We start from the raw sequence: 23,993 nt of genomic DNA on the forward strand, positions 1-23,993 counted from the left end.
CTCAGTGGAGAAGGAAATCATTCAGATATGACCCAATATTCCAGAAATATCTTCATAACAATCCCCAACTGGCATGGAAATTGAATTACGCGATGAATATTAATGAGGGCTGTTACGAATCATGAATCTTGACAGTTCCTTCTTGTCGTCACTTTGATCGCTCCCATCACACGGCGCATTGTTCTTCGCTCGGAACGTATGAGTTCGCTCGCTGTGCGGTGTTCATATTGTTCACATCTTATTACTGTGGGATTGTGTCATGGCCCAGCTAGCATCAGGGTCATGGGTCATTAGTGGTGGAATTTTCCAAGCAAAGTGACAATCTGTGACATTTTCATACTGGAGCAAATACTGTTGATATCACAGAAGGAGAGAAAGTGGGTCAGTTCATAGCTGATTTCTAACCTGTTGTTAGGTATCAGTTTACTGATGTTTGATCTTTTTTTGCTAAAATGTAAAGTTTCCTCTCTAGTTACATACATCCATTTTCTGCCGCCTATCCGGGGCAAAGTTGCAGTAGCAGCAAAAAAAAATTCAGCCGGCCACCGACCCAAACCCAACAACCGGCGATTTGGTTGGTCTTTCCACTATTCCAACAATCACTATCTCTGGTTTTGTCTAAATAAATCCTGAAGTCACAAAAGTATGCTGTTTCCCCTCCGCTGTGCACTTCATTTTTGTCTCTGCCTGCTGAGCAGTGGCAAGAAATTAGCAAAATGACGTGCCAAAACAACCGGCAATGTACTCAGCCAATCGCTGATCGCCAATATATTCATCCAATCGCCAAACCCAAGTGGCAGTAGGGTCAGCAAGAAGCCAGAAGAAATATATATTATCAGTCCTGTGTGTTCTGGGTCTAACCCGGAATCGTCCTCTAGTTGGACGTACCCAGAACACCTCCAAAGGAAGTCGTCCAGGAGGTGTCCTGTTCAACTCATTTTCTGTCCATCGACTGGGTTTAGTTGATGAAATGTTTCAGTTCTAATTTGAGTGAAGACATATCATTACAAAGTTTTTCCCACGATCAAAAGCTAGTTTGACTCTTTATCGGCTATTTTCACACTTTGTCTTGTCATAGGAACAGCACACGAGTTACTAATAACATTAACGATGGCTCGGTGAGTCTTGACAGTGTTACAGTGAGCCAGCCTGAACAACGCCGGGACCCTGAAACTGAAGCAGCTTCGTGGAATCCATTAATTTAGTTATTTACACCTTTGCTTTTCCTGCTGTCACATGTTAACATGTCTTCCTGTTAATGACAGCCCGACTGAGTGGACACTGTGACACATACGTTACTGACCCTTGTGTAAGGGGCTGCTCATATGTTGCATGGCCCTTGTGTCACAACTTATCTAAGGTGTTTGGGTGGGTTGCGCTGCCATGATGATAATGATGAAGTTGCGGTTATTCAGCAGTAAGCCTCACTGACTAAACTAAACAAAAATAAATGGATTTCCAGCACTGTATATCCCTCGCAGTAGCTTTACTGCTTGATTTGGGTGTGACAACTTTGGCTAAACCTTTCAAGCGGCGAAGGACAGATAGTAAAGCTCCTGGTAGTCCTGTACTAAAATGACTAACTTCTCTGTGAGCGGTTCCTCGTCCCATGAAAAACTGACCCGTGGTCGTGAATCTGACAATTTCCGGCAAATTTAGTAATGAGAAGCATAAGCCACTGCTCAAACGCAGCAGTTTCCATATGAACAAATTCCTCATCACGCTGTTAATAACCATTGGCTGTATTCTTTATTCTTGCCAGTGTTTCAAAACGTCTGTGTTATCTAAGGCCCCCCCCCCATCAGATTCTGTGTGTCCAGTCGAGCAGGCTCCTCATGCCTTATATGTCCTGCGTCAGGCTGCCAAACGTTGCCCGTAGCTCAGGCAGCAACGGGTAATTAGTTTGTGCTGGTTTCACTTCACGTGATCACATTTACGCTGCAGACTGAGAGGCTTTGCTACCTCTGTCAAATGTTCCGATGGTGTAGCAGTAATGTCGGTCTGTATGGCACTTCCCCTCGATTGATCCTTGATTGATTGTGAGCAGGAAATGTCACTGACCCCTACAGTGGAGGGTCTCAGTTCATGGTCACCTGACTCAGCGGCAACCATGGAGATAGTAGGTATAGTGAGCATCTGTACCAGCACTCCCAATGCACAGAGACTAAGTAGCGCTATGACAGTCATTCTTATGGAAAAGAGGGATGAGAGGATTTACTCTGAGGGCAGAGAGTTCCATTAGACCTGGGAGTGCTGTAGCATTTGGCTGATGCTGACTGATTGCTAGGTTAGGTTACATTCTGGGAAACACTAACTGTGATCAATATAGTTTCATAAGTCAGTCTTTGTTGACATCTTCTTTATATTGACTGATTGATATCAGTTTTGTTGTTACTGTTTATGATGTTTATGATGTGACCAACATATAATGTTGGTCACATCAGCTACATTGCCATCTTTATATGCGATAATATGATCTATATGATATTTTTATTCCAACTTTTTTGGGTTACACTCCTGCTTTAAGCCTGTCTCTGTGCTGCAGGAACATCTTATCTCATGACCCTATCCCATATTTGTTCTCTCCTCGTGTTTTTTAAACTGTTACAGCTGTAGCTTTAGGCGCATGTGTAATACTAAACAGCTCGTCAGCTTCATTAAATTAGCTTGTCCCTCTCTTTTTTTCTCTCCCGCAAATACACGCTGAGTGAAACACTGAGCTTGTTTTTCATCTTTCAGTCGGGCTGTTGAAAACATTTGGTGCATATGATGCATAAGCTGGCCTCAGGCGGAGCCCACTGACACTCCGTCAGTGTTAGTTTTCGGTTCTCTCGCTGTAGAGAACACAGACTGTAAAAGTGTTTGCAGTCCAAATTAGAAAGCAGTGAATATCAACAACCGACTCTAGTTTTCACAACACCATCCCTGTATCTCATTTGCTGTTTACATCCTTTGTACTGCAGCTTCCTGAGTACGGTTCAGAAATCAACTAGACGAATGCTGAGCAATACTAATATTATGTCAGCAATACATTGAAATACAGCTGTCAGGCAGTGGGGTCTATTCTGTGTGGAGTATCGATGTTCTTCTCAGTTTCCTCCCACAGTCGAGGATATGTACTTTAGGTCAATTGGTAACTTTAATGTTTGTATATGCGTCAGGCTGGTCAGGAGGGACAGGGAGCACACGGAGCACATTGCCTGCTGCTGCAGATGGGGAACAGTCACTGACTACGTTTACATGCACCAAATATTCAGTTTTTTGCTCTTATTCCAAAAATCACAATATTCCTAATAAGCTGTTTTAACGGCTAAAGAAAGTGAATATTTCAGTAATATTCCAGTTTACATGAAGCCGTGCATATTTCCATTAACGTAAAACGACCCCGTGCCGCACCCTCCTCACCGGGGCAGAGTTTTCCACCGGCGGTGGACTTGTTGGACCGTGTGAACACAGCCTCCCGCTTTCATTCCTTCAACCAGCTTCGCCTAAAAGGTCGCTGTTATTTGTCCGAAAACTTGTTGATATCCAATTCTTTCATAATGCTTTAAAGTAGGTGTGTTTCTCCTTCCGATCACAAATGTGTACTTTTCTTTTGGGCATGCGTCTCTACTCCAGCTTTACAAACGGTTGGCTAGTTGATTTGTGTTCAACGCACAGAGCTGGTCATTAACAGGAAAGAGGCGTAAAACCCTCTATTGAGACGCATATTCTGAATGAGCTGTAAACATGTCCAAAGAATGCTCCTAAAACCAGAATAATATCAGCACATGCCACATGTCTTAATCGGAAAACGCTCCATTCAAAATGAGGCCTAATTCAGAATATCCAGATCGAATATGATGTTTACATGAGCCATATCAAATTGGGATGAGTGTGTCATTGTTGAGCTGTGCTTCTTTTCAGCGCGGGGGCTCGGACCTGCACTGTATGCCAGAGAGGGGGGCTGTTCGATGGGAGGGTGGTGTGTGTGTTTGTGTGGTGGGGGGGCATGCTGAGACTTGCTGTGAAATGTGTGACAATGGAGCTCTGTTAAGCCGTGTGCACTGCATGTTTGTGTGTGTGTGGAAGAGAGGAATGATGTGGGTAGATGCTGTGTGGGTCAAGGTTGAAAGGTCGAACATGAGGCCAGCACAGCCTTGTTCAATGCTTATGGTTCCCACCTAAACCCATGGAGGAAAGGTGTGTGTGCGCGTGTGCGTGTGCGTGAGAAAGAGAGAGGAGGTTCTTTTTCCCCAACACTGGACCCTTCTTCTTCCAACAGGTGGGCTGCTTAGGAATGTGTCAATGAAAGAGTGTCGGTGATGACGCCGCAGCAATGGAATGAAAGAGCAAAACACTCTCAGATGTTACAAAAAAACAGAGGAGAAGGCAGGTAGGAGGGCAACAGAGAAACATCTGTTTAGTCCGTTTGAGCCGGATGGAAAGAGATCGATGGAAGAGATGAAATCCGGTAAACAGTGAAAAGAGGGCCTGCGTGCTCAGTAGGGATCAGGTGCAGTAAATTACTGCTGCTGTCCGCTCTTAACTTTGTGTGTGTGTGTATGGCTGTACACTCTGGGGGAGGGTCTGGCCCCATCTGGGCACCCAGCTGGTGCACTGCACTGTTGGGATCAGGCACCACACTGCAGCCCTGCCACTCCCCCCCCAAAGGTCTCACTAACATTCTCATGATGCATTAATACACTTCAGAATATACAAAGAGACGGGCCGACGCTCGTCTTTCACCAGCTTCAAAGTCTGCAGGTGCACTGATGTAGCCCTGTATGGCAGCATGATAACGTGTCAGCTTGGGATGGGAGACTGCAAATAAGCAGAAAGCTGTAAAATCGGAGCATGCGTGGCGTTACATTTGTGTCGTCAATCTGAGCATGTGTAGCGGTGCACAGAATGACGTCACACAGGCTCAATCTGGTGCTACACATTTAATGAAAATGGTTCTGTAAAATACAAATTTTACACTATTTGTGCCACACATGCAACGGGAACACAGAAGAACCCGCCATTGAGATCATGGATAAAAAAACGATCACACAAAGTTTCAAAATTCGAACAAACAAAATGTATTCTCAGTCGGTGTATTTGTGTTTGTTGACATACACTGAAGTGCACAATAATAAGATCTCACTTAGTTTCACTCATTTGCCCTCAACATCCCTGCTCTGTGCGTTTTTCAACTTTCCCTGACTTAAAAGAGCATTAGGAGCCCAAAAAGCCCAAAATATTCGTCTCCCATTCTGTGCCAATCCAACGGGGGATAAAACATTTGCATCCGGTGGTAAAGCTAATTTTGCATATTTGCATTGTGCAGATTTTAACTTTGGTTTAACTTTGACCGGCAGCCTGACCCGGTGTTACTGCGTTTCCTATTTCTCGGCTCAATTCTTTTTCAGAAAAATATTTAGTGTTTGTTAGTTTGTGACTCTGGGTCGCCATGTTGAAAACATTCCAGCCAAAAGCAAGCACCAATCAAAACCAGTCGGACAGTAAGGGTAGATAAGGGTAGGTCAATTCTGATTGGCTGTTTTGTCTCTAATCTGATCGCTAGTAAGATTTTATGTTGCTATGGGAGTAGGGGAGCTCGAGATGTCCCATTGCACAAATATTATTCTATATATATGGAGATTGAATGGTGAGGGCGTTTACCAGACTGGGACGGTCATAAGAAAACAGCCATTGAAGGTCAACACATAGTGGGGCTATGCAGGACATATCTGCCTCCATCGTTTTTTAAAATCTTTTTTTCAATAATCTGCTGCTCACTGCTCTGACTGGCTTTACTGTAGTGGAACTGGGCAAAAGGTGTCAACCTGAAGTTGTGATATTATGGGCTCGGCACTAAGGGTTGCCAGGTTCTTGGCCTTTAGCTGCCATCAGTGGCAACCATCTTTTACCATTTAAAAAAAATGAAGACAGCAATCTTTTGAATATTGCTGTTCCAGTCTGGATCCAGACAAAGAACCAGATGAAAGTCTCAGGAGGAGATGCACCTTTGAGCTGAACTGAAAATGTTACTGCATACAGCACACACACGTGTCACATTTTCATTATTAAAGTGACGTATAACTGCATTGTATCTTGATTACTCAAAATATAAGGTGGCTAAAAACCATATTTTCTGTTAACCAGCCTGCCGACCTTGTAGTAGTGATCAATCCATAAGTGAGGGAAAGTTCTGTGTTACAAATACAATGTGCTTAGAGAGAGGAAAGCATTCCATGCTTCAAGTGTGGAATAACACGAATGATGCAGCGATACTTCATGGAGGCAATGAAATGAAAAGTGGAACTTGGAATGAAGGCCCAATAAGTTACTCAGTCACACAGTCATCACTCCTGACACCAGTGTAAAAATAGGATTGGCTACTGTTGTAAAAACTGATCTGAGTTGTTGAAGACGTTGTTGTCTCTAGGGTGGGCAGCATCAAAGGCGGGAGCTCCGCCCGCTATCCGCCAATTTCATCATTTCCAAATGTGTCTGAGCAAAACACGGATCCTAAAATAGACGCAGCGCCTGTCAGACGGGCCAGGTCAGTGGAAGGCAGAGCAGCTAATGCAGCTAAGCAGATTCAAAACAAGGAGAGTGAAGCGGCCGCAGATCTCATCATTCTCAGTGGGAATGTTTCCATAACGGCACGGGTTCTTTTTTTACACACACACACAGAGACAGCTGATGTTGATGTTTTTCTGGTGCTCATTCCGTCTCTTGTCCTCTCGTCTCACTGATGCAGTGTTCCCCCACAGCTGTTGCATGTGACCACTCCGAGTGTCCCATGGACACCAACCTCTGTTGGTTTTAGAGCGCTGTTGTCGTTTCTGAACAGACTCCTGTAACAACACAAACTGCATTTAAAAACTGAGATTGTTTCATTCCAGCGGACGATTTGCTGTTTTAAGCAAATATAATATCCAAAGACTAATTGTTTTCGTGCAACACCGTCAGTCAGTGCATCAAAAGACGTGGAACCAAGGGGAATTTTTGGGGCTCATCATCTGTGAAATGAATCTAAAATGTTGTTCTTTAATGCTATTTGTCTTTCCGTTGAAATGTCCTCCGATAGTAGAAGGTGCCACGGGGATGTTAGAAGGTTATTTCTGTCCTTTGGAACAATAATGCTACTGAGCCCTTGTTGTCGACGTGTTTGTAAAGTGTGGCGTGTTTCCTTCCTTTCTTCTAGCACAGCGTTCTTTGAAACACAAACAGCCGAACTGTTCAGTCTCACTGTGCCGTCACACACACAGAGCCACTGTCCGACGCAAAACAATAGCCCTGCACATCCCCCTCGGCTGGTCTGTGGTCAGCACTAGTGCATAGTAGAGGTCCAGTCCGCTCTCAGGGCACAACAATGAGGAAAGCTTGGAGGTCTGTGGTCAGCGATCCCAGGCCAGTGTCACTGGCTGCTGTGTTCACGTTGGGTCCTTTTAGTTTTCTTCTTCCACAGATGATAATAAGTCATGGAAAATAATTATCACTCTCAGCATCAGCAACCTAGTCTAATCAGTATCAGCTCAAATACAGCTGGTTTAATGCAGATCCTTTCTTTCCTGTACTCTGCTGTGTAGTTTCAGAGGTTACGGTCAGCAGTTGTGTGTTTTAAATTCAATCTCAGGAACCCTTGCCCCTCTGTGAATGGAGAACATGATCAGACCTCATGAAAGTCACTGGATATCCATAGGAATGACTTGTCATTAGAGCTACTATGAGGAACTTTCATTTTGTGTTGATTTTGGCGGTCCCTGTGTACAAACGTTCAAGTGTTTCTGAGTCCCTTTTAGAAAACCTCTCATTTTACTGCAGCAGGGTCTGACAGTCTGCCCCGCTCAGTCCTAGTTCTGGTTCTTCCGTGCCTTCCTTCCCTTCCAGTAGCTCCAGCAATACGGCCTGGTGTTGGCTCCCAGTGAGGACCGGCGGAGCAACTCTCTACTTCAGCCGGATCTGGGCTGGTCTCTGCTGGAGGCCCTGCTTGAGTCTGGGCTGAAGGAGTCTCTGGTGAACCTGCAGGATTTCGTCTGATTTTGCACCAATGGCAAGCATTAAGAATGACTATATAGAAAAAGCCAAAGGTCTCATTGGTGAAAAGTTCCTCACAGTACGTTTAGGCTCGACTGGTTCCTTAGTTCCTGAAAAAGAGACAATATACCTAATAAACACATCTAAATGTTTGTTAATTTAGATGTGGGTGGTTGTTCAGACCGGCCTAGTGACAGCAGCTGTGTCCCAAATGAAAACAATTCAAAAGAAATGCAAAACAAATTGTAGTGTAGTTATTTTTAGGAATGATTTTCACAGCTGACTAAAAATAGGTTAATTAGAGACGTCTCCCCGCCTTCATCAGAGACACATTATGAGTGCATGTGCTCTCCTTTGATACTCATTTATGCCTCCAGACCCCATCCGACTCATGTATGCATGTTTAACTTACAGGTGAAGTTAGCCGGCGCTCTTATTTGATGTGACAGACATCGGGGAAGATGTAGAATATGTAGACAGCACTTCAGCAGTACAGCAAGACTCAATATTAAACCCATATATTCAATGTATTATTGTGTCATCGGGCTAATGTACAGACTCATGTGGCTGCTTTAGATCTAGGAACTGAAGGTCATTTCAGGTTTGAAGGGCTGAACTAAAAGTAGTACTGTACATGTTGTAACAAATGCTTAGATTGAGGCTTTGTTAGTGAGAAAGGCACCAAGAGTTCAAACCAGTGTAAAGTTTTAAATGTGCTGTACAGATTCACCATTCTGTGTGCTGGTCACTGCTGCTCTTTGTAATGCAGTGCTGCCCACTTGTGGCTGCCTTCAGAATCACGGCTGATATTATGTCTTGATTAAAATCAGTGCTGAAAAACGAGTGTCAATATGATACTTTGTTGCTGCTATATTATGTGTATGTATATATATGTCTATATATATATATGCACATAATCTTCAGAAACATAAGGAGTGGGACAATATCCTGTGTGGAAACTGTAGTTTCAAAAACATGTCATACAATATGAATCCCCCGAGTTAACAGTTTAGATATTTCAGTAAATGAGATATTATGATTCAAAAGCAGACAGACTAACTACAAGATATAATTTAAAGGACAACATGAGGTATTTTAAGATTCGTCTTTTGTCAAAATATAATGATTGGCAGAGGACTCAAAACTCCTGCATTCAAAAAGAGATCTTCTGAAGTTTAGATATTAAGTTGACTCTTAATCATCACTTTTTATTCTTTGTATCCTAGCTGAAAAGGTGTTTATGCAAAAAAAATACATATTTGAAAAGTTGGAGATTTGTAGTTGTAGTTTGATCACAAATGATGGAAAAGTTGACTTCTCCCTGCGTGGAAGAGTTCCCAGTATAATGGGACGTCAGATATCAACAGATTGGTGTTCCGGATCTTTCTCAGGAAAGGAAAGGGGGGGGGGGGGGAGTTTGTGTAACCAGTTATTGTTCTCACATTGTTATAAAGCATTTACAAATTTAGTTAGTAACTATTTTGACTTCTAAAACACAAATTAGTTTGTGTTGTTTCACAGTGAAACTAATGTGAGGACATCATCAGTGGCTTGGTGTGTGTGAGTGTGTGTCTGTCTCTATTCAGCATCCTCTGCTGCTGCGTTGGTAAGTTTCGTCCTGTCATCAGCTCTCTATTCATGGCGTCCCTCTTTGTCTCTTTTCTCTCTGTCTCTGTCACTCTCTCCTGAAAGCTGCTGTCAGTTTCACTTCATAGTGAGCTTTCTTCAGTGAAGACAATGAACGTGACAATATTGTCCCCACGTATTTGGTATTTTCTCTCCTCGTTGAAACAGCACTGAGACTAACTTCAACCACTTCATGGTAACATATAATCAGAGAACTGCGTGTCAAGTGAAAGTGCCGTCAGCTCGTTTCTACCACCCCCTGGCTGCGAAGCACTAACTCTGACGCTACTGATAGCCAGAGTTATTTAAAGTAGACCTCATCCTTTAATAACCAAATTAATTGTTTGATTTAGTTATTTACATTTATTTATCAATATTTCAGTTTTCCCCTCAATGAAAATGTGCCATAGTTTGTATGTGATAATTAAATGTAAAATGAATAAATAATTAAAAACAAGATCAGCTGATATTAGGTTTTTCACTTCTATGAGCCTAACAAATGTGGTATTGGTTGTGCTCTATTTAACACGACTTTAAACTCTGCAGTGTGTACGATCTGGCCACATGCTCCGAACAAATACTACTGCAGCGCTATCTAATGGTGTGGTGTCGGCTTCTAGTTCACGTTGGCCATCTTTGTGTTTACTGTGACACTAACCGGGGGTTGCAGGGGTCTGTGTTTTTTTTGATAGTTTGTTTGTTAGATTGAATCCAAATGAGAAAACAACTTTGTTCATTTAGTGCATCACCTCTTTTTCAACAAAGGAAAAGAGGTGATGCACTAAATGAGATACGGAAACGTCCTTGCCGGATATATAGACCATTCATTCAGCTGTGTTAGGTGGGGACCTCCATGATAATTATAGGCAATATACAGTATATTATAATCGAACAATCGTAATGTTATGTCAATATTCCTACTTTTTATTTTGATTCTTTGGCAACATTGTTTTTCTTTTCTTTTTTTACTTTCATGGCAATAAGGATACATTGAATTGAACTGAATATAACAAACAAACGTAAAACAGGAAGTCGCCAGCCGTCTGTCAGTTCAGTCGTGTTGGTCTTGGTCGACTTTCCCCTGTAGTGTTTTTTTGATCACATTTAGCTGTTTACACACTTGAGTGTAGCCTCAGTGGCATGAGTTTGTCTTCCCTCTCTGCCCTTCAGGGATTATCTCTCTCTATGCGTCCCTCTCTCATCTTTACTTGCTGTCTAGCTGAGTCATCCCCCCCTCTCCCCCATCCCTCTCTGTGTCTTCTCCTTTTTAGACTGAGATTTTGGCTGACAGCTCTTTATTTACCTTGCTCCTTTACTTTGTTCTTCTCATTCTCTTGTTCTCTTCCTCGCTCCTCAAGTACTCACTCAACCCCGACTGCAGAACATTTACAAGTTTACAACTAACTTAACTAAAGTGGGTGAGTTACATTTTTTTATGTCGACAAGAGATTGTGTATTTCATTTGCACATTTATTTCCCTCTCGCTTCGATGAGCATGTTTTCCATTTCCATTGGAACATTTAGTTAACAGTTAACTGATCGTACTGAATATGTAAGGTTGCCTGATCTGGTTTTAAGAACTGAAATAGGATGAAAGTATTTCTTTGATAGACGTTGCAGTCTTACCAGATGAGCAGTAGTGTTTGAAGAAGAAAAATCCCCTCAATGAAGACCTGACGTGAAAACAGAACCTCCAAAAATAGTAAAAATATTGACGTTTGTAATTATCGTAGACTGTATAAAAGAAGTGGACGTAGTCACCGTGATGTCATCCATTGGGTTGTGGCCTCGATAAGGCCTTGAGTTCCGTGTTTTGGCCGTCGTCATCTTGGGTTTTTGCAACCAATGAACGGTTGGCCATATTTGGAATGCGAAGGAGTGACAGAGACATTGTATACGGCTCTGATAGCGGCAGTGACCTGTCAATCACAGTAAGCCCGCCCTAAAGCATGCCCTGCTTTATGGTTTATTTGACTATAAATGGACCATAATTTACTAAATGAACATCATGCTGTATGAAGACTTGAAACTAGAGATTGAGACCATAAACTCATGTTTACAATGTTTACTGAGGTAATAAATCAAGAGAGAAGTAGAGTCACTTTCTCATAGACTTCTATACAACCAGAGGAGTCGCCCCTTGATGGTCAGTAGAGAGAATGCAGGTTTCAGGCATTGGCTTCACTTTTCAGAACCAGAGGTTGCCGCCTGGTAATCATGCAAGTGACTAAAAATCCACCCGTGGAACATTACCTTCCTCAGCAGTGCATTGTGGTTCACTCCATTTCTCTCAACAGCGATGGTGTTTTTTTTTTTTAACTAGCTAATGTTGTTTAGAATTTCAGTTTTCAGCAGAACCGAAAGAACACCATTTCCCACAAGCCCAAGCCTTTTGCAGGGGAAAGGGCATAGACATTTATCGCACAGCACAGCTATAACATTGGGAAAATGAGAGTGGATCATTTTGAAATGCTGCAGTGCTGGGAAAACTTGATGGGAGCTGTGGATAACCCGGATCACCCTCTCCACCACCTACTGCAGGGACAGCGGAGCACTTTCTCCAATAGACTGATTCAGCTCCGCTGTCACAAGGACCGATACAGGAGAACATTCCTGCCCTCTGCTATTAGACTGTACAATAAATCACCTCTGGCCAGATCATCCTTCAATTGACTACAACACTGCTAACTGTTGTTGTTTGCTGTTGGTAATCCTTGCACTACTGTTTTTTACCTAGTTAGTTAACTTATACCATTCTATTTTATTGTATATACTGTGCATTTTATATTTTCTTTAAATTTTATTATATTCTGCTCTGTTATCTTATTGTATTGTATATATTGAGTATCTTTCATCTTTCATATTTTTATGTTTACTCTGTAACTTCGTTTGCTGCTGCTACAAACAAATTTCCCCCTGGGGATGAATAAAGTATACATCTATCTATCTATCTATCCATCTATCTAGTTTTTTGTATGCCAACAAATCATTAGTTGTTTAGCTTTGTTCAAATATTGAAGAGTTCAAATTCTAATAGCTAGAGCTGTGGTAGATAGTATTATCTCTCATGGAAAGCAAACCCCAGTAGCACATTCAGTAGGACCCATAACCCTTACATGCGTAGTTTTTCTCTTTGGTCGAAGGGTCCTCGTATATGTTTGCCATAAACTAAACAGAATAGAGAAACAGGCAGCCAGAGATGAGCATTTCTCATCTCGCCGTCTGTCGCCGTTGTACCGGCGGCGCTCGCCTCGAGCTCCAGCCGAGTCCTAACAGAGCAGAGCGGATGCAGATTCTCCTCTGACTCACACATCACATTATGTTATTGTTGCTCGGGCTTGACTCCTCCTTGATTATGAGTCCTCGCAGTCAGGAGAACGCTGTCATAAGGGCACAAATTGGTCGCGATGCCTTTCCAAACCTACACTCCTGACATGCACACAGTAATGCCAGAATAATACTCTCAGTTTCGGGCTGTGTAGGTTCTGCTTTGCATATAAGGTTAAGCATGTAAAGCAAAGAATGAGGGTGTTTGGAGAAAGGTGGAAGATAAAGTACTGGACGGGAGAAATAAGAAAAGAAGGAAAGCAAAGGCCAGAGGAAGATAGGCGATGAGAGTTGCAGAGGCTGCTTGGATGATGTTTGTATGGACGTCAGTCTCTTTTAGCGTCTCTGCATCCCACTTCTCCCTCTTTATCGTCAGTCTTTCCTTCTCTGCCTGTCTGATGTTTTAGCTGCTCTCAGGTATCAATGAAGAGAGTACTGAGGGGCTGACAGGTCTAGATTTGTTATGGAGGGTTTGGTCACGTACACACACACACACACATACACAGTCTGGGTTCACATTTAGGGTTATTCAAGAAACAAATACTTAATGCTAGCTGACAGTTTGGTTGTAATATTTATTTTGCTCTCTCAGGCATACTTAGAACCAGACAAACACACAAATACACAGACACATTTACACTTAATCACAATTCTTATACACTTATACACACATATGACTACTTGATTAAAAGAACAGTTTAACAATTTGGTAAATGCACTTCCTCTAGAGCAGGGATTCCCAAAGTGTGGTGCGCGAGCTGCCTCTAGGGGGTGCGCGAGAGGAAAAATGTAATGGTGGTCTAATGGTGCAGTCCAGTCGGTTCTGGCTAACAGCTGTCTGAAGCCCTCTTATTTACGTCGCCACCTGAACACCAAGCATGCCAGTGCAAGTCAAAAGCCCCTTACATTTTTTACATCGAAATTGGAGGAGTTACAAAACAGCCCAAAACAACTGCAGTCTCATTCATGTGTTGGGTCCGATTTTTATGCGGCTATAAATAGTTGCTTTTTTTTTTTTTTATGGTGTGGGGGATTGGGGGTGCGTGAACCCGGTCGGGATGTAGAAGGGGGTGCGTGGCCTAAAACGTTTGGGAACCGCTGCTCTAGAGAGAGTTGAGAAGATCAATCTTGTGTCTGTGCGTTAACATACCTGCAAACTTGTAGCCTTTTTAATGCCAACAAAGTATTTTCTTTTTCAACACTTCCGGTAAAGACGGATATGTCTTCATTCACTGTTACAATCAAGTCGGCAACCTCCGGTCCTAAAAAGTGAAGCCAATACAGAAGTGCCTTAAACTTACATTCTCTCTTATGGTCATCAGGGGGCGACTCCTCTGGTTGTATAGAAGTCTATGAGAAAATGACTCTACTTCTCTCTTGATTTATTACCTCAGTAAACATTGTGAACATGAGTTTATGGTCTCAATCTCTAGTTTCAAGTCTTCTTCAAAACAGCATGATGTTCATTTCGTAAATTATGGTCCATTTAGAGTCAAATAGACCATAAAGCAGGGTATGCTTGAGGGCGGGGCTACACAGTGATTGACAGGTCTCTATCAGAGCCGTATACGCCGTCTCTACGTCACTCCTCAACAGTACAAATAGGGTCACTTCCATTCACTGGTTGCAAAAAAAAACAAGATGGCGCCGGCACTAATGCCGGACCCGAGGCTTCAATATAAAAAAACAATGAGTGACACCACGACGGCTACGTCCACTTCTTTTATACAGTCTATAGTTTGGATGCTACAGTGCGGCTCATCTTCATGATATAGAAGATAACACGTCGGGACTAGTTTCAGACAAAGCTAAACACTGGGACCTGCTAGCTTGGCTCCTTCCAAAGTTCAGAGATATGTTTACAACACTTCTAACGCACACCAATTAACTAACACATTGTAGCTTTCTTGTTTAACCCATTCATTGGGGAGCTTTAGAGGTGTTAGTAGTCATAGCTTAGCATAAAGACTGCCTCCAGTCTTTCTGCTAAGCTAGGCTAAACTCCTAATATATCTACAGCAATGTATATAATGCACAGGCATATGACAAAAATTTTTCATTTAAACCATTAATTATTTTAATTGATGGATCCACAAATGTCAGAAATTAGATTTGACTTGTATGTATATATATACATACATACATATATGTATATATACATGCATATATATATATACATATATATTGTCTTAGATATATGTATATATCTAAGATAATATATATGTATTTATATACATCTAAGAATCATTTTTTCTCCCACACCTAATATATATATTTATATATACATAGATATATATTTATATATATAGATATATTTATAACTATAAAATGAAAACCAAAATTGCGCAAAATAATAAATCATTAATGACCCTTTCTTCCATGAGTAAGCTCTGACCTGATCTCTTGTTTTTGTCAACCTCATGTTTAATGGAAGGCAGTTCCACAGTACTGTCCCAATGTTAAACGTCATCTACAAAACAATCTTCACTTCCGCTACATGAATACACTGGTGTTGCACATTACTGAGTGAACAGAAAAACATGCTCATCCTAACGATGGCATCTTCAGAATCAGAAATACTTTAATGGGGGAAATTGTTAAATTGCAACCAAATACATCCCCTGTATATTAAAAATTGAAAAGTAGTTTAATTTGATTATTTATTGTTGATTAATGCTTTGTCGATCTACTAATCGATTAATCAAATAACCGTTTTAACACACACAGTTGGTAGTGCACCCTGGATACCAACAGCACCATCAACCAGCAGGTTGTGAGACTAAAGGGGAGAGAGAGAGAGAGAGAGAGAGAGAGAGAGAGAGAGAGAGAGAGAGAGAGAGAGAGAGAGAGAGAGAGAGAGAGAGAGAGAGAGAGAGAGAGAGAGAGAGAGAGAGAGAGAGAGAGAGAGAGAGAGAGAGAGAGAGAGAGAGAGAGAGAGAGAGAGAGAGAGAGAGAGAGAGAGAGAGAGAGAGAGAGAGAGAGAGAGAGAGAGAGAGAGAGAGAGAGAGAGAGAGAGATTCGCTGCTCTTCCATCGGGTTGGACTGTGGAGCAAAAAGGATGAGAGGAATGTGACTGAGAGAGAAAGGGAGAGAGAGTGCGGGGATGTCAGCAAATACACCCAAGGGAGAGAGAGAGAGAGAGAAAGAGAGGCATGTCAGGGTTGAGAGGAGGGAGGACTATACTTAGGCATCAATAAAGATAGTCAGCCACAGCCAGCGCTGTACTACAGAGCATGCAGGGGGACACGCTGGACCTCCTAGCAGCAACTTGGGATTGTATCCAATTCTAAAGATCTGGTCCGATAACAAACTGCCTTCTCAGCTCAACTGGTCCAGCAACAGAATCCAACCGGTCTGGGGATGGATCCGCTTCCGAAATCCAGAGTCGAGTACTAAATCTAAGCCGGATCGCACAGCAGCAACTAACCGCTACTTCAGTGAAACGAGTGCACTCTTTCTGACATCGGGACAATTCTGCTCTGAAAGCATTGGAGAGGACTAGTTGACATTTCAGAGAGCTGTCGGCCAATGCCTGGCGCCGTGGTTACAGCTGGACCAGTGCTGCTTCAGATGCAGTTTCACGTCAAAAATGTCAGGGCTCCATTAAAGCCTAATTTGTCACCTATAACTGTGAACCGGACTAAATGAAAGGTGAAAGAAGACGGGAAGAGGTTGTCTGTTTCAGTCACAGAAAACTGCCTTATATTTCAAAAACAAGGACCCAGATTGGTGAAAAAAAAAAAAGAGGACCAGCTCGAGACAACATGGTAGAAAATTGTACAAAATATGACAACTTATTTTTTACATTCACGAAACACAATCGGATGAGTCGTCATGAAGCTCAAGATGAAAGCAACTCAAGGATTACACATTCAAGACTTGGTGCTCTCCATCCCCGGTGCTGATCGCGACACTTTAGTAGTTGACTTCATGTGTGAAAGTGTGTTTTCCATCGGTTTACCCTCGATCGTCGCCTCCGGCCATGACGCTTCCATCAGAGACCGTGCTGAGGTGACCGGATATCATCCTTGTGGGGTCTGAAGCTCCGTGACCCCCGGTGGGCGTGAATTGCGTTGGCTGCCGAGACGGTACATGTGCGTGTGAATGTGGCGGTGCTATGCTGAGGGTGTCGGGTGTTGCACCAGCTCCGTCGGGCCACGAGTGGCGATTTCAGTGTTCCGTTGGCGTGGACTGTAGCGATGCCGAACCCCGCTGTATCTGGCTGGCGGTTTTGAGGGGTGTTTCGCCTCACAGCTCACCCCGCCCAACCCCCATCGCATCACCAAGAAGACGGGGCTCCCGGAGGGTCATACAGCGCCACCGCTTGTCCTGGGTAAGAGGGGAGGACACAACAAGCTGAATATTACATACACATTTGATATATTGTGGCCTTATAAAGTTTACAAATGTTGGCCATATTGGGCGGAGTTTTTTCTTTAGCGATGGGAGGGTCCAAGGATGGAGGATGTCGTATGCTGTACAGATTGTAAAGCCCTCTGAGGTAATTTTGTGATTTTGGGCTATACAAATAAATTGAATTGTCTTTTTACAAATCTAACGACGTGTTTCTGGCAACTTGAATCAATTAAGTCCAATATTCATTCTCCTTTTAGCTCTGTTTTGGGTCTCCACCACCTCCTGAGTAAAATATCTGGCAAATTAGCTGCTGAATGTTACACTATGTTCACCAGCGAGCTACTTGCTAACTTTGTCTGCTGTTTGGTGCTGAGCTGTGGCATAAGTCCAGTATACTGGACGAGCTCTTGTGTTTCCTCTGGGATTCTTCTTCCGCCATCTTGCTTTACCCTCTCCTGTCTGCTCTAATCAGTGGAAGGGAAGGACGCCATTATTGACCATACCCACCTTGCGGGTGATCCTGGTTTTATCATAGGGGGGCCAAAGTTGATGTCATTGCTATCAACATTCGAGGTGACTTGAACCTGTGTCACGATACAGGGCTGCAGTGGACTCGGAACAGAACGGCTATCACCAGCCCATCATCATGTACAGTCTGGAGGACGGTTCGGCATGTGGGGGTTTTGATTCATTCGAGGGTGTGTGTCATGCCATATCTCCATGCCTCCTTAAGGTGTTACGTAATGTAGCTCTGAGGGGGCCTGTTGATGTCCTCACTACGCACATGTAGCTTTAGATGAAAATATTGTGGGTGTATTCATACGTGGGTGTGTGTGTGGTTGGGCTTTTACATCATCTGTTCAAGTATGCATCGAGGATCATACAGTTTCCCAATGCACTACTTGTAGAGGGACTGTTTTAGTAATCCAGCTCATCGTATACACTGTGTGTGTGTGTGTGTGTGTGCGTGTCAGTGTCAGTTTGTGTTATCTGATCTGCAGGGTGGATGCGTGTCCTTTTTTTGCATCGTCTCTCAGTTCAGCTCGTCTCAGCTGTGGTCTGAATGTCAGATGAACAAAATAATTTCAACACCCGACAAAATACACGGTCTGCGATTCAAATTACCGAATCCAAGTGAGTAAATTGAAGCGACTGGTGCAGCAGACCAGAAGAGTAAATTGAGCTAGTGGCCAATGTTAATGAAGAGCTATATTTGAGTCAGCACAACAGGCCCTTGTTGTCCTTGTCCCTACAAGAGCTGCACAATCAGGCCGAGTGTTCGGGATCAGGTAAGGACTCTTAAGAGGCAGAAATACATTCAACAATATTATGTTTAATTTTCTTTTATGAATGAGTTACGTTAATAAAAAGCTAGAGAGTGGCGGTTACTGTTTGTACCATCTAATGAATTTCATCCACAATACCAGTGTGACCAACATTCTCATATACACATCTCAATACATATTTTTCAGATTGGACTGTTGCTTCCGCTACTGATTAGGAATTGTCTGTACGTATAACTATTGCTTAGCAAATGACAAACTGAACCGAGCACTGACTTCAACGGAGCACGTCTACGTATGTTTTCTAGGAGGCGAGCTAGTTAGCTTAGCTGCCCTGCGGTGTGTTTATGCTACCAGAGCTACAACAGCTAACGGGGCTAATACAGCTAACAGATCTAAACGCACAGCAGGACAGTTTCTGTTTGTTATGCATTGTTTGTTATGTTGTCTTCTTCTCCTGAATGTACACCACACATTACTTAACTTTTGATACGTTCTGTTCCGTCTCTTTCAATAAGAAAAGTAAAAAAACAAAACATATGCTATGAACCAAGCAACAGCATAAGGAATTGAGGGGACTCAGATAAGGATGATGTTAGTTCTGTGAAAGCCACAGAGAGAGCTGACAAAACAAATCACGAGCGTTCTGTAAAACACACTCTGGCATGATGGCATTTCACACTGAGTGGGCGGGCGAGTTTGTGCCAATGAGAGAGAGAGGTAATGTACGGCATCTCACCTCTGCGTTTACATTCACCCATGTGTGAAATGCCACCTGCAGAGATGTCGGATGATGAGGAATCAAACACAACAATGTACCCAACTGTCTCACACGCACACAGATACGACGACTTCATGCTCTGGGGCCTTCACACGCCACAACTCTCCAACACAGCCACACAAACACACAGAGAAATGTCAGTGGGCAGGAATCCTCTGAGGTTATTTCATTCTGTTTGGATGCTATATGTTATGTAATGCTGTAAGAGTGGGTCCTTTAAAAACGTTCAAAAAAAGATATATATTCAGCTCAGGCGGCATTCTCAAGTTGATGCAGAAGTGTCTTAAAACTTGCATTCTCTCTACTGGCTAGCAGAGAATGGACTTGCAAGAGAATGCAAGTCCTCCAGTTGCAAACAGAAGTCCTATTGTATAGAAGTCTATGAGAAAATGACTCTACTTCTCTCTTGATTTATTTCCTCAGTGAACATGAGTTTATGGTCTCAATCTCAAGTTTCAAGTCTTCTTCAATACAGCATGATGTTCAAATTATGGTCCATTTAGAGTCAAATAGACCATAAAGAGGAGTATGTTTTAGGGCGGGGCTTACTGTGATTGACAGGTCGCTGCCTCTATTAGAGCCATATACGACGTCTACTTCACTCCTCCACATTCCAAACATAGTAACTTCTGTTCATTGGCTGCAAAAAAAACAACATGGCGACGGCTGTAATTCAAGATTGCCGAACTCGAGGCTTCATAACATCAGTCCACAAATGGGTGACGTCACGATGACTAAGTCCATTTCTTATATACAGTCTATGATTCAACTACAAATCAACCAACGGATTCTGTCCATCCTCTGATATTCAGACGAGGTCTGGTTAGAAAGAAAGCCAAAACCATCAACTAAGACGGCTTGTCAGTGATTTGATAACATTTCATATAAATTAATGTTACTAGTAGACGATGTAATGTAAATATATTTAAAGGGAACTATGCCCTCTTTCAGAATTCAGATATGATATTCCTATGATCTAAGACTAAAACTCTAATTTGTGATGTCATCAAGTATAAATTCTGGTTCATACACAATAAATAGTGCTGCAGGGTTAATGTATTTTTGTAGGCCAACAGGAATTTAGCAACGCACTGGTTCCCTCGACCAGAATAGTATTTTTCCCATTGGATTATGGATTATTGCAGAAGATATGCTCTGGGGCAAATGATACGTACGCATTTTGTTCAACAAGACAATCTTCACAAATGAACACCACTTGTATAATTTTTGAAGCGTGAATGCAATCGCTAGTTATTGTCCCTCTGCAGTCTCATTAATCCACTTTTTTTTAAAGACACATAAAAGCTTCAAAGTTCACGAGTGTGATATTTAGTGACGTATTTTGTGCCGTAAAGCAAAACGTGGAAACCTCTTCAGCTTGTGTTAAACACAGACCTTATTTCAGGCATCTAACCAAAACCACATTTATAATAACCCATTGACTTCATTTCCTATGGAGCAGCTACACATTTTATACCTGTTGGAGACTTCCTTCTCTGGTTTCCAGCTTTGAGAGAAACACAAATACGGATTGAACTTTCCTCGGCCATGGACTCAACAGATTGGAACTGTTAATCCAGGTGGGATCCCCCTCTAATCTAAACTGATTGGCCTCCCTCTGTGGAAAGTGTGCGTCTCTTTCCTGCTCTCCGTGGACGCATTCTTAGAGGCGAAGGATTTCCCCAAATCACGGCCATCCACTTCCTGTCTCAAGAAACAGACTTCCTGTTGTTTTTGGCTGCGTCGGGTTTAAGTTGATTTCATGTACAATGAATGTGTGTGATTTTAGTGTTGTTGAATATTATTTTTAATTGAATTGCCCCACTCTATGATCAATGCTTTTACGACCATAACTATAATTTCTAAGCAGCTTGAGCTACATTATATCCCTTTGACGAGGTTCAGCATTCATGTGGATTGGCAACAATTGTGCTCAGTGTTGAACAATCCACTGTGTGTGTGTGTGAGAGAGTGTGTGAGAAACACTGGCCTCATTCTCACCTCCTGGAGCCCATACCGAAATATCAGCGGGCTCCTTTTGTCTACTGGTCCTCTGGTCTGTGCTTCCAGATCTGTGTTTATGAGCCCCAATAATTTCCTGTTGTTCCACGACTGTTATTAATAGACTGTATATATTTTTAACTCTCCCATTGTGGGCTGGAGGTAATAAATATGATTATAGGTGGGGTTGTTGTTGAAAATAGAGCTTCCTCTTTAGAGAGAGGAAGTCTCTGAGAAATTCCTGGCATAGGTGTAATTGTGCCCTGGTCCGATCTGGGCAGAGTCCTCAGTGAATGGAGCACATAGAGCCACATCCTCCCGCTCACTCCTCCCTTAAATGCATTCAACAATGGAGGGGTGCACAGCCCCACTTTAGGATTCCCATGGTAAAGTTTTGTCAGTGTTCCTCAGCTACCGAGAGAAAAGCTCAGCGTTATCGATCTAAACATTTCCCCCATCCTCTCTTCTCAACAGGCTAAAGGACGGAGAGATGGCATGGTGTCGTCCAATGAGAACAGGCGCCGGCCGCTGTCGTCTGGCGAGGTGGAGGGCGTGTCGTGGCAGGGCCCACGGACCATTTTCGTCCCGAAGAACTCACAGGGATTCGGCTTCACTCTGCGCCACTTCATCGTATACCCACCAGAGTCCTCCCTCCACAGCCTCAAGGTTAGCACACTTTTCTATGGTGTCTCTGGCCTGGACCCAAATGTGTACATAGAAGTCTTTAATGAAAAAGAGTTGATGTGCTGATTGGATTATTGAAGTAACTTTGCTGAGTTCCGACATAGTAAACATTTAACTCACCTGCTGTCTTAGTTCCCAGACATGGGCAATGTTAGCTGACATTAAAGAACAATTCAAACTTGCTCAATTGAAACACATTCCTGAACACCTCTCTCCACCTTTTTATTGTACATGGGTTAGATGGCCACGGCCACTTGTTTTGTTTCTGGTTTGCAATCTCTACTTCTTCTGTAACCTATAGCACCAACTTCTGACCAAACTACACTGTAGCAGAGTTTATTCGCTCTAAACCAGTCGATGGAAACAGATGTAATTAGCATTTCTTTTTTTGTGACATTTCAAAAGTTGCTTGATGATTTAATGGAAACACAGCTAGTGGCTCAAGCAGCCGGTAGCCAGATTAAGTAAAAACATGTAATTAGTATTTGAGAGTACACTACCATTCCAACAAAAGTATAAGGTTGAGCTAGTCCTATTAAATATTCTTTCACCATGGAGATCTGCTTAAACTAATATTGGAACTGGGTCGCTTTTCAAAATAAATGTTGAATTGTCAGTTGAATTGTGAGACTTAGAACTTGGTCACCAGCCTTTCAGCTGTATGAATGTAGCTCTATGTATGGCACTGTACGTTGGTCCACTTTGGTCCAGACTGAAATATCTTGGCAAATATTAGACAAATCGCAAATTTTGTACAGACAATCAAGAGGATGATTCCTAATGCCTTTGGTGACCTTTTGACCCCATCAGCCTCAGCTGCACTTTGTGTTTAGTCTATATTAGCAACAGTTATGCTTCTTAAACTGACACAACCTCAGATCAGGGTAGGAAATTTACTTTTTTTTGGGGGGGCAATTTTTGCCCCCACTGACTGAAATCCAGGGGCATTTTCAAAAGATTGGGGGCACTTTTTGAAACTTGTGAAATAACATTTAACCTTTGTTCAAAATAATAAATATACTTATTTAGGCTTACAATATATGAGCAATTGTCATCAAATGGCAATAATAAGACTATTAGGCAGTAGTCTACAGATTCAAAGTGTTTTCTTAGATTTTCTTAACAAAAAACAAACAGAAAACATAAATCAGACAATCATATTCAATTCTATTCTTATTTCTTTGTGGTTATTTGTTATTATTAAATTGTTTAAACAACTATTAACAATTATTAAGTCAACGATGCCTTGATTACATATACATCAGTCATTGTATGGAATTATTGAGAAAGATATTTTTGTAGCACCTCAAATATTGTGATATTACCCATTTTTGTCCTGAACTTATGCATTAGCCATTGTGTGGAATCTTTGAGAAAAACATTTTTATAGCACCTTAAAAATTAAGGAAATGTGCCATTTGAAGGTACAAATTCAGTTCAGAGTTTTTGCTTAGTAAAATATCTTAATTGACTGTCAGTCAGGTATTATTCATTAGCAACCCTCAAATCAAAGAATAAAGACACTTTACGCAGAATTTAGGTGTATTTTCCCTTTAACTCGCGAGATGCAGGTAGCATGTTTTATACTTAATGTGAATATAATTCATTTAATCTAATTTCCATTATGCAATATGTGTACTTTGTTGGCATCTTATTCTGAAAACCGGATGTTCGTCTGAAGAAACCAGATGTTGTCTCACGTTAATCTTTCCATTAACTTTCAAAGTCCTTCGCTCGCTCCCGATCTGTGCCTTTTGAATGAGTTTACCGTGAATTTCAACATATAGGTGCACTGAAATTTAAGTGTCTGCTGAGTTGACCGCAGTCACAGTTCTGATGAAGAAGCGCACATTTATTTATTCGTTTAGAAAGTTCGGGGGCATTTTTTGCCCTTTGCCCTCGTGTATTTCCGACACTGCCTCAGA

The 23,993-nt window shown here is 42.2% G+C and overlaps 1 protein-coding gene across 1 annotated transcript in view; it reads left to right on the forward strand.

Annotated features, from left to right (window-relative positions):
* The window catches only part of LOC142951589 (rho GTPase-activating protein 23-like), a 71,484-nt gene that overhangs the window by 22,475 nt on the left and 25,016 nt on the right, over window positions 1-23,993 (forward strand). Inside the window, exon 2 of the mRNA XM_076093225.1 lies at window positions 21,859-22,050. Within this exon, the coding sequence (XP_075949340.1) occupies window positions 21,859-22,050 (192 nt within the window). The remainder of the gene's footprint in view (window positions 1-21,858; window positions 22,051-23,993) is intronic.

This window comes from Anarhichas minor, unplaced genomic scaffold, assembly GCF_050575085.1.
Source record: "Anarhichas minor isolate MPS153535 unplaced genomic scaffold, ASM5057508v1 ptg000017l, whole genome shotgun sequence".
Taxonomy (NCBI): Eukaryota; Metazoa; Chordata; class Actinopteri; order Perciformes; family Anarhichadidae; genus Anarhichas; species Anarhichas minor.